This window comes from Populus trichocarpa, chromosome 1, assembly GCF_000002775.5.
Source record: "Populus trichocarpa isolate Nisqually-1 chromosome 1, P.trichocarpa_v4.1, whole genome shotgun sequence".
Lineage (NCBI taxonomy): Eukaryota > Viridiplantae > Streptophyta > Magnoliopsida > Malpighiales > Salicaceae > Populus > Populus trichocarpa.
The window spans coordinates 40,053,160-40,069,548 of record NC_037285.2 but is presented as its reverse complement, the minus strand read 5'-3'; the positions used below and the strand labels follow the sequence as shown (position 1 = coordinate 40,069,548).

The 16,389-nt window shown below is 32.5% G+C and overlaps 2 protein-coding genes across 2 annotated transcripts; both read right to left on the bottom strand.

The window, feature by feature from the left end:
• Positions 1-6,284: 6,284 nt before the first annotated feature.
• On the bottom strand, positions 6,285-9,318 carry LOC7491359 (60S ribosomal protein L18a-like protein). Its single transcript, XM_002298887.4, has 4 exons — positions 8,868-9,318; positions 8,424-8,499; positions 7,497-7,611; positions 6,285-6,547 (listed from the first exon to the last, which is right to left on the bottom strand). Exons 1-4 carry the CDS (start codon positions 9,085-9,087, stop codon positions 6,488-6,490), a joined length of 471 nt encoding a protein of 156 aa, XP_002298923.1. The 5' UTR covers positions 9,088-9,318; the 3' UTR covers positions 6,285-6,487.
• A 1,808-nt stretch (positions 9,319-11,126) lies between these two features.
• LOC7459127 (persulfide dioxygenase ETHE1 homolog, mitochondrial) lies at positions 11,127-15,172 on the bottom strand. Its single transcript, XM_002298886.4, has 9 exons — positions 14,785-15,172; positions 14,202-14,330; positions 13,995-14,102; positions 12,854-12,988; positions 12,475-12,516; positions 12,341-12,400; positions 12,192-12,245; positions 11,432-11,456; positions 11,127-11,348 (listed from the first exon to the last, which is right to left on the bottom strand). Exons 1-9 carry the CDS (start codon positions 14,998-15,000, stop codon positions 11,266-11,268), a joined length of 852 nt encoding a protein of 283 aa, XP_002298922.2. The 5' UTR covers positions 15,001-15,172; the 3' UTR covers positions 11,127-11,265.
• Between the last annotated feature and the right edge of the window lie 1,217 nt (positions 15,173-16,389).

The window sequence follows — 16,389 nt, the reverse complement described above, 5'->3', positions numbered from 1 at the left end:
TGTAATTTGTCTAGGACAGATTTTCATTTAGTTATGGTAGTGATCCATATCTGATTGTTTTGAATAAAAACTACTGTTTGAACAATAATTTTTTAAGATTTTAATTCAAGTCTGTTTTTGAGTCACAAGTTAGATGAAAATGTATATTTTTACTTATAAAACATACTTGAAAAAGAAAAAAAAATTAAAAACTTATGATTTTTATGTGAAAAAATACGAGTTATACAACCGTCTCCAACCGTTTAATTTAATCCACATTTAGTCGTATAATCAACAAATAAATAATAGTTCATGAAATATTTTTGGTGGCGAAATGATCATTTCAGGAGGCAAATTATAAAAACAAAAGGCACTAATTAATATTGGACGAAAATTAAAATATCTTAATTTGAAGTTTAAAAACGAGTCAATAAATCCATTATTTTTCTGGTGTAACATCAGTTATATTTTAATTTGAAGTTTAAAAACGAGTCAATAAATCCATTATTTTTCTGGTGTAACATCAGTTTTTCCTTATTTTACATCACAACCAAACTTGAAATATAATTTAGAAAGAAGGGAATTAGTAAAGCTGCAAGGATTGTACATGCCTCATCATCTCCATTTTTGGGATTAAACTTGTTAATGAACCAATAATTAGAACGCCAGATCGAAAGAAGCAATATCAAGAACTTCGATCCTGATCACGAGTGTTTTCAGCAATGGAAGAAGAAGCCACGGGAACATCCAGTGCTGTATGTTTGGAAAATGCAGGAGGTGAACGTGCAACAACACTCCCAGCAATGTTCATCCCATTCAATTTGCAAGTCCCGGAGCCTCCTTTCGGTATATAAGTGCATGGATTGGGACTGGACGGAGTCACTGGCCCTTTTGGGAGGAAATGAAACAATAGCCCCTCTTGCTTTAGCCATTGGATTCCTAATGGCCTCATTGCACCGAGCTGCAGAGAAGCTGAAAGAATCGACAGCATGAATAAGGTGGCGAACGCATTTTTCCTGTGACATAAACCCATCTCTTTGAAAAGGAACAGAATGTTGTTCTGAGTTTTTTTTTTCCCCCTCGATTGATCACCTAATGCTATTCAAGCAGAAGACCGTTCAGAGGGAAATTTGCTTACAACTAATTTTTCTGAGATGGAGGGAGATATTGAGCTTTTGATGTGGTGCAACAATGAGGATATGAACTCATATATAGATCGACGGAGACGTCCCAGCATTCTTTTTTCCCTTGCTTTAATATTGTTTTGACCGATGCCCCTTTGAGCTTTCTAATGTTTCTGAGTTTGACCGAGCCATGGGTTTGAAGGTTGAAACTTGTGGTAGAATTGATCAACGTTCGTTGCATAGCTTAACATGGGAAAAGTTTTGTAGGATCTAAAGGTGACCGAACTGAAAGATCAACGTTCGTTGCATAGTATAAGGTAAAAATATACTATTTCACCCTTTTTTTTTAAATTGTATTATTCTATCAAAAGTTTTAATTCACTGTGGAATTAAAACAAGAATTCCAAGAAACAGTTCAACAACTACTAAAATGATTGTAATGTCTCTTTGGACATTGTTGGCTTACAATGGAATTACACTTTGTGCCCAAAAGGCTACCATTGGCAAATGTACAGAAAAGCATGTTTCATGGTTGAAAGTTGAAACAAAATCCAAGACCAGTTAACTGGACTTGCCAGGAAAATCTCAAATCTGAGTAAGGAAAGATGAAGCATTTGGTTCCCTTGCAAGTCCAGTATCTGTTGCATGTCAGATCAGAGGAAAGCTCAGAATGTCATCATCTCCAAAATGAAGAAGATAAGACATCATCCTCCACTTGGAACATGAACTACAGTCACCAAAGAAATCAATGCTTGTATACATTCTGTTCAGTGCTCTCCAGAAAAGTTTCATGTCAATGGTAGGTAGTATGGTACTGGTATTCAGCCTTGAGTGGAAATCCAGAGAAGTGAGCTCGATGTTCTAGTTTGGCATCCGTTGAAAGACTGCAGTTTATCCGCGTTCAAAACTATAAACCACCAAGTTCAGTTTCTTGATTATATCTTCAACTCTTAAAGACATGGATTCTTCATGTTCCCTGATATCTTTGAGAATCATGCATAGCTGTTGTTGGAATGCTGCAGATCGTTCTCTTTCGCGCTGAAGCTCATCATATATATCCTGGATCTTCTTATCCTTTTCCTCCTGCAAACATGGTTGAACATATCAAAGTTAGGCGAATGAAAAGAAGGAAAATCTTGGAAGAATCCAGTACTGGAATCTCATCATAAATACAATTTCAAAATCAAAGATATTTCCTGTATGGCATGCTACAATGTCACATTGTTCAATCTTGGAGCCTTCAAGATGAGGAATTGTGCTATATGTATCGTTTCAGTAGGTTTAACGCACCTGTAACATATCTTTAAGTTTCGTCCATAGGGTAAGCGTCCTCCCCACCATTTGCAAAGCAGAGAAGCACCACTCCAGCTTAAATGTAAGTTTAAAGCTTTGCAATCTTTTTATATGCAGACAATAATTACTAACTCACTCAAAGAACTTGTATACATGGAGTTATCCCCAATCTAATTACAAATGCAAACTGGACATCCTTGATATGATAACACATTTTTGTATTTTCTAGGTTTTTTTTGATAATCAAAACTGTAAACTTATTGGATTACAAGTTTACGGTTACAAGCCTACTGATTATTACATACTAGATACAACTTACAAGCTATTTGCTTACAAATTATCAGCTTATGAGATTACAAGCCTACAAGATTATAAGCATACTGACAAATAGATTTTGAAGATTTTGCACACTTGAATCAATTGCAGAGCAATAATTGTTGTTGATTTGTTCATTTATTGTTGTTTTTTTTTATTAGAAGTTAAATGTAAAGTGATTACTCACTGACTCTATTTCATTCAAGATAATCCTTAGTAACTACCTACTTATTATATTTCATTCCTTGTTCTAAGGATATTGTACCATGTAGACTCTTTGTACCTTGTTTTCATCACTTACGTTAATTCATTTGTCTAAAACTACTCGAATCCACTTTTTTATTATGTTATTACATGTTTGAAGTGACTTCTTGTTTATGTAAGTTTGGACTTTAACAAGTCTGATATGTAATTAAGTTTGAGCCGTCCTTCATGATCCAAACTCCGTAACTTTTTGGTTAATTTTAGGGTATAATATTATTACATAGCGTTTTATCAGTGTCTTGAGATAAAAGGGATGAAAACAATGAAGACAAAAATATATTTGGTTGAAAAAAAAAAGATATAAAAATAAATATGTTTTTTAGATAATTTTAGAGTAAATTTTTATACTTTCTAAACATGAGGTACAAAAAGAACATGTCTCTAGAGGTAATATATATTATTTTTTATTCCTAAAATATCATTGTAAAAAACTCTCAATTCTAAAATTGTCAAATTAAAACATATAAAGATAAAAATAGTTATTATTATAGTTTTAAAACCCAACTCGAGGGTTGATCCAGGGCAAAGCTCAGGTTACAGGTTGAGGTGTGGGTCACAGGTCGGGTAAACTCGAGTCAGCGTAAGAATAAATTTGGTTATTATTATAGTTTTAAAACCCAATTTAGGAGTTAACCCGGGCAAGACTCGAGTCACGAGTGGGGTTGATTGTTGATCCAAGTCAATATAAAGATAAAAATTATTATTATCATAGTTCTAAGACCCGACATGAAGGTTGACTTGAGGTAAGCCCCGGGTCACATGCCAACATAAAATAAAAGTGGCTATTGTTATAATTATAAAACTTGATTCGAGGGTCAATATGGGGCAAGTCCTAGATCATAGATAGGAAGGTCAACCCGGGTCAATGTAAGGATAAAAATTATCATTATTATAGTTTTAAAACCCAAGTTGGAGGTCTATCGAGGCAAGGCCTAGATCGCAGGTCGGGAGAGTCAACACGGGTTAACCAAAGTCAATATATGGATAAAAATGATTATTTTCATAGTTTGAAAACCTACTCGGGAGTGGATCTGAGGTAATGTTTAGGTCACGGGTCCGTAGGGTCAGCCTGACTGACCTGATTTTTTCTTAAATAATCAAAGTAACCTTGTTTCGGCGAGAAACCTTTTTTTTTAAAAAAAAGTCAATGGGTTTTTTACCCATGTTTTATCCCGGGTTGACTTGAGTTTTTGACCGGGTTATGTCGAGTGAATCCTTTCTTTATTTTTTCTTAAACTTGGACTAGTCCAGGTCTCAGGTTAACCCGTTAAGTCAGTCCTAGTTTTATAATAAATTATTATAATATTATTAATTTTAACACTCAATCTAAACTAATGTAATCTAATTATTTTTTAAAACATGTAAGTTTGACAATAATACATATTAAAAATAAAATAATTTTTTATATATTTTATTTTATCTTATTCATCATAATCAAACAAAATATAATTTTATGTTTTGAAAGATATAAACAATTATTTTATCTCGTGATTATCTACCAAATATAATTTTATTTCCGTCTAAAACGCAATCTTATATATTGAATGGTATTTTCAAGAGTCAATAATTCTATGTTTTGAAAGATATAACCAAGAGCTTGGCTATTTGTTAAACATCTTTGCTGCAAAGCTTTCTTCTGACCATTTCTTAACACAAAGCCTTTTATAAGTCCTCGACTATACCATGACTAATTACCATGTGGATTGACATTGATTTAATTTACAGCAGTAATTTTATTGTGGTTATATACGTTGGCATGGTAATTATTACACTTAAAATAAACCACTATATATGTCGAGGATCAATTTGTATGACCTCAAAGATTGAAGGGACCAAATTGCACAGACCAAGACTTTTTTACACTTGAAATAAACCACTATGTCGTTGGCATAAATTAGAAGACTTTTTCTTTATTACATTGCAAGCTCTTGCGTAATTTTTTAATATATTAATATAAAAATAATTTTTTTAAAACAATCATTACACCAATTCCAAAAATATACTTAGAAAAATTGTGCTACTGGCTGGAAGTATGCCACTCTATCAAAGGCTAGGAGCATGCGGGTTTACAACCTTCTATCTTTTTTTTTTTTTTAGTTTAATATGAGTATCCAGGCCAGCTTACACGCACCTCGACTAATCCCACGGGCCCTGAAGTTAACGATCATATAAGCCTCCAGTGGCCATCATATGAGCAACCACAGGGCTCGAACCTGAGACCACAAAGAGAACAAACCTCTTGGTCCCAAGCTCTTACCACTGGGCCACCACCTAAATGGTTACAACCTTCTATCTTGATATTCTATCTAGTTAATTAATCAAGACTATTAGTCAAGGAAAATACTGTTCTTGCTTAATTAGGATTTTGTTATACTTGGTCAAAGCTCAGGCCTCAGGTTTCTCTATAAAAAAAGAAAAGAAAACCCTAGCTTGTAACAGACCATCTTCACATATCAATAAACATGCCTTTCCATCACACAGTAAAACAAAAAAGATAATGTTTATTTAGGAATTTTCATGACTCAGTATACATCCCTCCTTGTCATTGTAAATAAACTTAGAATGGATCGACGTAACTCGACAAAGACTCATTGAATGTGAGTGGTGAGTCCATTTTAAACATAATCCAAATAAAAGAAGTCAAAACCCAATTTAAAATTCACCAAACTCTTGAATTCAACACAAGTGGGAATTGAATTTTATTGCCGGTCAAGATCCCAAATCATAATCTTGGATTTTAATAGTTTTTTACCACAAACTATATTTATACTAATTGAGGCAAACTCTCTTCGTGTAAGTACAAGAATCACCCTTCATTTCCCTCGACTTTGATGACTAATAGTTCAGGTTCCGCTTCATTTCCATCATTTTTAAACACCCACTTATCTTTCGAGATCTGAAAGCTTTTAAATTAAAAATGAAGTTAAGCTGAGCATACGAGGGAGGGGTCTATTCCAGTGAGTTATATCAAGACATTCAAGAAAATCATCATAACGTAAATTTCCAGCAATGTAATATACATTAGCGAGCTCTGCAACAGAGAAATCTATTTTGTAATCTTTACTGGCACAGGAAAAAACCAGACGCAAAGATACTGTCCCAGGATTCGCAAGGGAAGGAAGAGGCACTCGAGGCATTATCTTCGTCAGTTATTCATCTAAATACCTAGCATAATAACAAGAAATTTCTTCATGCTCTAGCTGCATTTCTATACCAAAGACCTGAACAGATGAACTAACTGCGACTCTACCATAATCCAGTGACTCCTCATTCTTTTATAATGCAAGGATTCATTTCTATAACAAAAACTGCATCAAACAATTACGGAAATCTTCTTGTAAATAACTGGCAGTTTCCAAAGTTTACGGCACTCATAATAAATAACAACATATTTCACAAGCAACCATGATTCTGTTCGCAGTTTCAGTCTTTCACCTTTAAAATATAATCTTCAGGAATAGAAACATGTTTATACATCCAGTTTGCAACCTATAAAACTCTTGTCCAGTAGATTACCACTCATCAGCTCCCTTTGTTGCACCAAGAATAATTGCAATTGTTGCAAGAATAGCCTGCACATAGAATTCTTATAGTTTTAGCCGAGAACAGGCAAAAAGACTTCATATTTGATTGTTGCCCAGGAAACAATTAACAACGCACACCAACAGTGGGAAATTACATGAGAACAAGACAATCTTATCCACAGAGAGATATAGTAGTTGCAACTACGCATGAAGTATCCAGATGAACAAAATAATATAACAGTTTGATGGCCAGAATTTTATCAAGAGTAAGAGAAGTCATGGCTATATATACAGAAACAAACAGGGGACCTCATCCTCCATCATTCATATAGAAGGAAAATGATTCTAAGTTCCAAAGTAGATAAAATATCATTCAGGACAAAAGTATTTAATGACTAGCCAAGCCAAGAGGGATCTGATGGAGGTTTATTGAACTGTTGGCATTCCCATGAGAAAACATGCTAGCATCGATTCTGAGTAATAACATTTTAAATAAAAAACATTATGCACCATGAATTAGAGCTTCCCCTAACAAATGCTGGCTTGATATACAGGTCCTTGCAAAGAATAAGGTCCGTTTAAAATCACTCCTGGCTCTTTCATTGTCAAAAAAGCTACTGTTAAGAGAAAGTGCCGGACAAATGACTGATAACATGCATAATAAAATTTTAATACGTTAAAATAATGTAGATGGAATACTTTATTCAGTAAAATAATGGTGTAAAGGCAATCTTACTAAAAAATGAAGGGTGGATGGTTTTTTCTTGCGTTAGTGGTTTCAAAGGGTAAAAACAAGCATCAATCGGGATTCCCCTAAAGGGTGTCCCATGTTTGTTTACCTTTACACAGAGATTGTGCAATAGACACCTTATTTCAATGTGGCACTCATGCTCGACAAGATGTTTCCTTAGCTAATTCAAAAGTTTTCTACAGAAACAGCACAGCATAATAGTCCACAAAATAAAAATAAAAATAAATGATAGAAAAAGTTACTTACAGCAATGGTGCAAGCAACATATCCAGGTTTCTCTCGGGGATCTATCCTCATACAAGCTATGATAAATAACCCAATATACCAGGGGATGGCACCCAGAAAGAAACCGATGATAAACCTTCAGAAAAAGCATACAGCTCCTCACAATCAGTATATAAATAAAAAAACTATCAGAATTATAATTTACAAGTGGAAGTCTGAACCACAAAATGATAAATGACACCATTTGATAATCAACATGAAAAGCCTAACTTGTAAGTCCAGCCATTTCAAGTAGAAAATCAGAGTCAATTGCTTTTATTTGAAATTTAAAGTCTTCTAAAGGTCATTCACGTTCTGGGATGAATATTTAACCTTGTAACCATCTTCTATAATCCACAATCACGATACAAGCTTATAAGAAATACTTAAAAAAAAAAAAAAGTAATAATAACATCAGAAGTTAAAAGAAACAAACAAATTGGAATATGTTCAAATGGATTGACTTATCAATTTAAACTGTGGTAGCATAAAATGTGGTGCTAAGGCATAAATAAAACTTCAAATCTCTAATTTAAGAATCTAACAGCATTAATTGCAAAATTATTCAGACACAAAAAATGAACTGAGATAGAGCAGTAGCATGTAAACATGACGTGATTACGAAACTGGGCACTCGACTTTGGGTTCGGCAAGCTAACCCAATTTTAATTCATTAACCAATCAAATCTTCAGTGAAACAGTTATTTTATTCCAATTCCAGTTGCATCACAGTCAAACCTATACTTTCTGTGGCAGCTATGTCAAACCGAGTTTGCACATTGGAAATCTAAAAATGTAAAGCCAATGTGGGAAGATAAATATGAATAATTCCAAAAGCCGAAGCAAACAAACTCATTTAAAAACCAAGAAAATAGAAAGGAGCAAATGTCATATTGATAGCAAACTTACAAGAACCAGCCAACACCACAACCGCAACAAGGTAGGCGACGTTGTCTCACAGGTCTTCCTTCAGCAACAGCATAACCTGAACAAGCATCACAAACAACCATAAAGCAACAAACTTTAATCTAAGAATAGAGAAAATTAAATAAACATGAATATCTTACTTTAGAATCAAATAAGGTCCTGGTCTTGCTTTTACTAAAATCTAAGCGCATAACTAAGTCAATCCTTGTAAACCCATTTCACAAGGATTCTTTGATGGATATAAAATAAGCTCTAAATGCCTAAATCTTTATGGTTACCACATAGATCAATAAATCCTCTTTCCAAAAGGAACAGGCCTTCATAGTGACTTCTGGTAAATTAGCCAAGAAACGGCATAAATTGAACATAACACTTGATGGTCAATTAACGTACAATATATATATCAAACATTGATTGTTGTTGTACCTGGGACGGTTTGGTAGCCCTGAGCATAAGGTTCGGCGGTGATACCAGGAGGAGGGACAGGCTGAGGAAAGCCGATGACGTGGCTTTGAGAAGGCGGTGGATAATTGGCAACTCCTTGAAAGGTACCATATTGGGGCTGGGGTGGTGGCGGTGGCGGTGGCTGGTCTTCATGGTGGCGGTGATCTACTACAACTCCCCTGTTTTTCTCTTGGTCGCTCATTGTTATTCAATTTGGATTTTAGAAAGAGGAGTGAATCAGAATCGAAATCAATGATTGTGGAAAGGTTCGTTTGTTGATGAATAATTAGAAGAAGAAAAATACTATAATTGGCGTTGACTTAATTTCCGCTGGGTGAACAAATTACTCCCTGCATTTTCTTTGTTACCTCTCATTTACTTAAACCCTAAGCTTTTTTTTTTTTTTTTTAATGATAAGACCATGTCACCTCTTTAATCCATTCATTCATTAGTGATGATAATTACAATTTTCTATCCGTAAATGCTTCCATCCACGTAATCAAAATAAAGGTGGTCAGTGGTCCGTGGCTACCAGTCCTGGCAGGAAATTTTCTTATTTATACTTTAGGTTTGAACTTTTATATACGTGTCTTTATTCTCATGGTGTTTTATTTATTTATTAGGTTTTTAAGGTATTCAGTAAATCTGAAAATTAATTGTAATACTTGTAAGCTAGTTGAATATTTCAAGTTATAAAAAAAAAATAAGATGGTCATGTCAGAGTTTAAGATCAAAATGTTTGTTTTTTTTATGATTTAAGGTTTAAGTTCTATGGTTATTAATATTAATGTTTTCTAAAAATTTATTTGATTGTTAATTTTAAAATTTATGAGGATTAGTTGAGGTATACGCAACTGCAACTAGTACGTATACCTCCACATGAATTAAAAAAAACTTAATTTTGTTTTAAAAGATAATTTTAGTATTAACTCAGTTATAAATTACATATTTATAAAAAGAAAGAAATGAAAATAACTATGATAAAATCTTGATGCTTTGATAGAAAAACTAAACGAGCACAAAAACTAATTTTGCAACACCATTCTCTTATAATAACACACCTCAACAGTGTCTTCATTTAGCCAAGGCCAAAATAATATTTATATTATTTGATCCAAATTAATTTATTAAAATTAAATAATATAGATATTAGAGATGATAATGACTCAAAAAATCTAAAAACTTAATATTATAAATTAGATGATGGGTTAGGATTTTTAAAACTCGATAAACCTGACCCAATTTGTATATTTTATACTCCTTTTATCTATATATATTGATAGTTTGTGCATTAAGCATTTATTTTTATTTTATTTAGAAATACCTTGATTTTAAATTTTCTTGTTAGTGAACTTTTTATTAGATTTCTTTAACATAACAAAAAGAATTTATCTCTGAGCTTACAAAAAGAAGATTACTAGAATTTAATGATGATGTAAGATATGAAAATTAGACCTACTGTTAAGGTGTCATGACACTTATAATTCATACTGTAAATCTATCTCTAAATACAGATCCATGAAAATTAACAATATATATTCTCCCTCTGAATGTTTATAATATCAACAAAAAATTTAATTTAACCCAATATATATAACTCACTCATTTCTAAAAATAAATTAAATTAAATTAAATAAATAAGTGTTAAATTTATAATTTATAAAATATACTCAATTATAAAATAAATTAGAATTAAATTTATAATTTATAAAATATTAAAAATTAAATTAGATAAAATTATAAATTTAAACCCAACCCAACTATACTAATAAAAAAAGGCTTTGTTGTGGTGCAAAATCAACAGCAAATCTTTCAAGTACCACTAATCTCTATTCATTAAATATAATCTTTTATAACTTTTTCACAAACCTATATAATATACAATATATCTAAATTATGTTCCCTTTTCATTCTATGAATTCACCGACACGAACATGAACACAGAAATAAAATAATTATTATAAGTGAACTCACTAACAATTTCATGAAATTTAACTCACTATTTTGTTTAACATACTTATATATAATATTAAATATTTTTTAAAATGATTGTATTTAAGAAATCACCGACACGGTTCATAAAGTAAAGTTAAAAAAAAAAAAACTTTCTGCATCAAAAAATAAAAAGGAGTAAATTCTTCTTAGTTTAAGGAGGTTTGCTTCCTCAACTTATTATATCTAAAAAGCCAACACGTCATAGAATTATTAAATTTCTTAGGAATACATGATCACAACTTGAAATGCTCAAGAAACATTTTCTGTTCATCATTCACCTTTTGTTCTTCGTTTATTCAATTGTTCAGTCATTTATTACATTTCTTCTTACATCAAGGGCCATTTTATCATCATCATGTCACAGGTTAAGGAAAGTCCATCAGGCTTAAGAAGTCGTATCTTGCAAGCCACAAACCATGTTTGCAGGGACTGCAATGCCCATCATCTTCGGATATGCCAGGTTCAGATCTGCAGTTTCATTATTATAGAAGTTAGTGTTCTAAAAAGTCGAGTTATGATTTGAGCCTACTGTAAAGAACTCCACCACTTACTTTCCATGATGCCTTTGAATGCTTCCTGCAAAAGAAAATGGAATGGAGCACATTAATTACTATTGCAATGGAGTGAATACTGGAATTCTAAGAGAGAAGGAACCGGAATGGTCTTCGTAGATGCCTAGTTTGGGACATTATGTTCCAAGTCAATTTTAGAATATCTATCAACACATTTATTCTCATCTGTCTTTTTTGCATGAAAATGGACCTCTACCTGTATGGAGCATCGACATGAGAGGTCTGGGCTCATGTAACAAGTAAAAGGAAAACCAGGCGAGTCATGGTTGGTGGTAGGATCCAATCCATGACCAAGCTTCGGGTCATTGGGATGATTAGAGAGATTTGGCATGGAGGGTTCACAACAGGGTCTATCAAGGATGATCCATTCATACCTGACCTTCTTTAGCAAGTAAGAGAGCATAACCATGTGTCTCTCTAGAAACTAGGCACCATTATGATCCGGGGTTACTAAGCAATTGGTGTCGCCAATAGGATGAAGAGCATATTTCAGAAAAGTGGTGGGGTAACCCAATCTTTCCTTTTCCCTGTTCCTTAAAGAAAGACCTTGTTTATCCTTGTTAATTTTAAGAACAACATATAGCTTTTACTGAACAAATTATTGTCCATTCAATTCTGCTGCAAGCATAAATGCTACTGTGAAATCCCTAAATTCATTTCTATAATTATGATTTCACTCCACTTTCAGCCATTTATACAGTGAACATGTTTCTGCATAGATATAACACCACAGAATTACCTGATTCTTTGTTAGGCGAGGATTATAGAGCATTTCTTCTTCAACTGTGCTTACCTGCAACCAATAGACTTGCTGAAGCAACCACCTAACATTGAGGTGCTAAATATTTGCTTTCCTAGTAGAAGATCAGGTATTAAATGTATCATTACCGAAAACCCTTTGTAGTCATGAGCTGGATAGATCAATGTGTCCTTGGGCAATGTAAAAATCTGCTCACAAAATAAAAAACATAATTCCATCTATTTCTTTTCCTCTAGATAAGAATAATAAATCTCAGACTTGCCTGCGAATGCACTGACTTGTAAAGCTGCAGTGAACTACCACCCTGTGACAGAATTTCCGGTATTAAACCTTGATGCATAAATATTCTTCCTCAAACATATAAATGCCATAGCATTACTACATGCAAATTTGACACTGTAAGAGGAAAACGAAATTCAGTATGGTCATTCCTATCACTACAGAATTTCAGTTTCCATAAACTGTCCAAATGTGAAATCAGAATTTGCATTTTGAGAACAGTTTAGTCAAACTCAAAAAGAGAAATAAAAGGTGAATGAAATCCTTATTTTATACATTTTTCATTGTCTTGATAATTTAACATTACAAAAGGAACTGATTACTTCTTTCCACTCTGCAGATCAGTTTTCAAGACACAATACCTGAAAATCTGTTCTCCCACATCCACGTATCAATAGAGCATCACCAGTGAATGCCATCCTAGGTTGAGGCTGATCAGGTCCATCTCCTGTGACATAGGTAACACAACCCGATGTATGGCCAGGTGTGGCACGAACCTGAAATTATAGATAGATCATAATTCAGAATGCTAAATATGTTGTATCCTTATAATATTGTCATACAGAATAGGTTTACTATGCAGTCAAGTGTCAACCATAACAAAGTCTAAACAAAATCATATTTACTGCATTAGTACTGGTCCTGAAAAAAAATCAACACATTATGCATAAGAAAATGTCAGGAATATAGGCTTCAAAATTATAATGAAAAACATCCCCAACCCAGTTGAGCATTGGAAAAAGAAAGAAACATCGAGGGTGGGTGTAAAACATTACTGTGCCCTTCAGCCTAAAAATTCAGTTTCTATTATAGAAGCTTAAAACATCAAAGAACTTGCAACAAAGACCAGCTGTGACAATGTTTTGATACCACGATACACATTCCATGCTTGCTTGTGGTACATAAGAACATGCCATATAAGCTTGTTAAGCATCCTTAAAAACAAAGACACACTTCAAAAGTATATCGAAGCTATAGGCGTATTTAGAACGTTAATTTACAGTTTTGTTTGAAACTTAATTTCAATCTAAACATGGAATGGTAAGTTACATAAGCCAAATCTTTTGAAGTTTTCTTTAAAAATTGGATCAATGCACAGTTATGAAATCCATCATGAAGTTGTTATTTCTATATTCAATTAGTTTAAAATTTTCTGATATGAAACCCTAACCATTTGCAGGGACTAAAGTAATTCTATTCCTCACACAGAAGTCCAATCTTTACTTAGTACCCTTGATTTAATCACTTTCATCACGTAATACAACTTTTTGCCTCAACTTATTTTTAGGCACAGAGACTCTGGTAATCAGTGAAGTTAGAAATTTAGAAATTGTTATTGATAAAAACGAAATCATAGATTTCCTTGTGAAACCTTAGATATCCTAGTCTATAATCAACCATATATATCATTGCTTTGTTATAGGAATAGCTCACCATCAGCACAGCACACTCATAGATCCTAACAAAAAGCAAATTCAATGAGACAAGCATCATCATGCCTACCTCAAGGAAAAGATCCCCAAAAGATACTTTATCACCAGGTTCCACCAGAATATCAGCTTTGGAACCACTTGCTTTTGAAATAATAGATTTCACACCTGGAGATTTAGTCTGCAAGAAAGAGTAGCATTACAAAGAGAAATACTACTATTACAAGGCAATAGCAAAGATATAGTAAACAATTGATGACAAAATTGATCTGTGGCAAACCTTAATGAGGCCTGTTCCAGTGATATGATCAGCATGAACATGGGTGTTCAGGGCATAGATTAGCTTCAATCCCAGTTCTTTAACAAGAGACAGGTCTCTATCAACAGTCTTGTCTACAGGGTCAATCAACTGCAAGATAAACCAATACAATTCCACATCATATCTAAAAGTCCACCCAGTAAATTTGAATCAAAACTAGGACCTACCCTTAATTTTTTCAATGATATGTTCCCTTCTGAATGCAATACTACCATTCAAATTTGAGATTTGACCATGTACATCAACAGAAAAGAAAGTCACGACTTCATTTTTCTTTTGAAATAAGAATTTGCATATGACATGATCTTATACTCACTGATCAAACACGAAACCTACATAGGCCTGACATGAGTTCCGCTAATTGAAGCAGTCAAGGAAACGGATCTACCAATTCAAAAAAAAATAAACTGACTTTCTTTAAAACCCCATTAACGTTTGAAGCTTCTAACAAAAACGAATCAATTCCATTCAAGAAATCATGACCATAAGAGTTATTCACACACTACAAAACAAAAAGAAAGGCAGCCAAAGTTAGAGAACTCACAAGAGCGGGTTTGTCAGGATGAGAAACATCAGCCAGAAGGTAAGTGTAGGTGGAAGATTCCTTTTCAAAGAGCTGGCGAAAAAAAAGCTTCGATGACTGAGAAGAAGCCGTGTAAGACCCCATTGCTAGCGATCTGAGCTTCGTAACCCGAAAAAGAGTTCGTAGAAGATTTTTTGGTGATGCAAACAAAGAGGATCTTATGAATTGAATTGGCATTACAGTTTTTTATTGTTTTATAGATTACTATCCAACAAGCAATAAGAAAAGATGAGTGGTTTCATAGTTAGTTGTCATTTGGTTTTTTCTTCCTTAAATATAAGGGTTGAAGATAACGTCATTGGCGGGTGATTATGGTTTCCTGTACATTGTTCTTGTTTTTTTGTGACGCAAGAAATATGATTTGAAAGTGAGGATCACCTTTCAAGTCTGTTTGCAACGAATATTTATTTATTATTCTAATGGATTGGTTCGTTGATTCTAGCTTTTTTGTTTTTTTTAAGTTTTTATTTTATAAATATATTAAAATAATATATTTTTTTATTTTTTTAAAATTATTTTTAAGCAAAAATAATTTTAAATTTTAAATGTTATTTGAAATGTAATTTCAAATGACATATATCATTATAAAATTTATTATATTTTAAAGTATTTTTTGTTTGAAAATATATTAAAATAACTTTATTAATTTTTTAAATTTATTTTTTATATAAGTAAATCACAACAATTAAAAAAATTAATTTGAAATAAAAATAATTTATTAAAAAAAAAACACTTTTACACCATAAAAACATACATTAATTTAGTATTTTTTTAAAAAAAAATTATTGACATATTTATTTATTTATTATGGGAGGTCTAATGGAAAGCATAATAAGCAAGAATGATACCAGACTTTTGCGTGGTAATAACCTGCTTTTCAAAAGAATAACTCCCTTTTGTGATAAAAAGGACTCAACTTGTAGGAATTGCTTAGCTCTTGCACATCTTCTGTATGGTCGAGCCTATTACTGGCTATTCTTTGAAATTGTGGTAGTGGTTACGATTAAAAATATTTTTTTGTTAAAAAATAATATTTTTTTATTTTTTAAAAATTATTTTTGATATTAGCACATTAAAACGATATGAAAACATTAAAAAAATAATTTTTAACAAAACAAAATAATAAAAAATTGAATTTAAAAAAAACACAATTTCAACCACGTTTCCAAACGCGTCTTAAACCATCATGACCTTCATTCAGCTACTCGGAGGTTTTTGGAATTATAATGGAGGATGCCTTTTAAAATAATTTTTCGTTTGAAAATACATTAAAATAATTTTTTTTTTAATTTTTGATATCAGCACATCAAAACTATTAAAAACTACTAAAAAAATATTAATTTAATATTATTTAAAATTAAAAATACTTTTAAAAATCATCTAAAAACAAAAATAAAAATTGTGCCGACACCCCCACCCAAGAAGTCGTGGTTGGAATGGGCTTGAGGTACAAATCTCAAATACAATTATTCTTAAAATGTGCATTTCCCCATGGTATCCTAACATTACATTATCTTTTAAAATCTAAATTTCCATGTTAAATAGTATGGATGCAATTACGTATTG

Coding starts and splice junctions, on each gene's coding strand:
- LOC7459127 (XM_002298886.4), bottom strand. CDS start 15,000: ATGCCAATTCAATTCATAAGATCCTCTTTGTTTGCATCACCAAAAAAT. Junction 12,246..12,340: donor ATGACTACAAAGGGTTTTCG/GTAATGATACAT, acceptor TATTGGTTGCAG/GTAAGCACAGTTGAAGAAGA. Junction 11,349..11,431: donor ATTCAAAGGCATCATGGAAA/GTAAGTGGTGGA, acceptor ATGAAACTGCAG/ATCTGAACCTGGCATATCCG.
- LOC7491359 (XM_002298887.4), bottom strand. CDS start 9,087: ATGAGCGACCAAGAGAAAAACAGGGGAGTTGTAGTAGATCACCGCCAC. Junction 8,500..8,867: donor GGGCTACCAAACCGTCCCAG/GTACAACAACAA, acceptor ATGCTTGTTCAG/GTTATGCTGTTGCTGAAGGA. Junction 6,548..7,496: donor ATGTTGCTTGCACCATTGCT/GTAAGTAACTTT, acceptor TTCTATGTGCAG/GCTATTCTTGCAACAATTGC.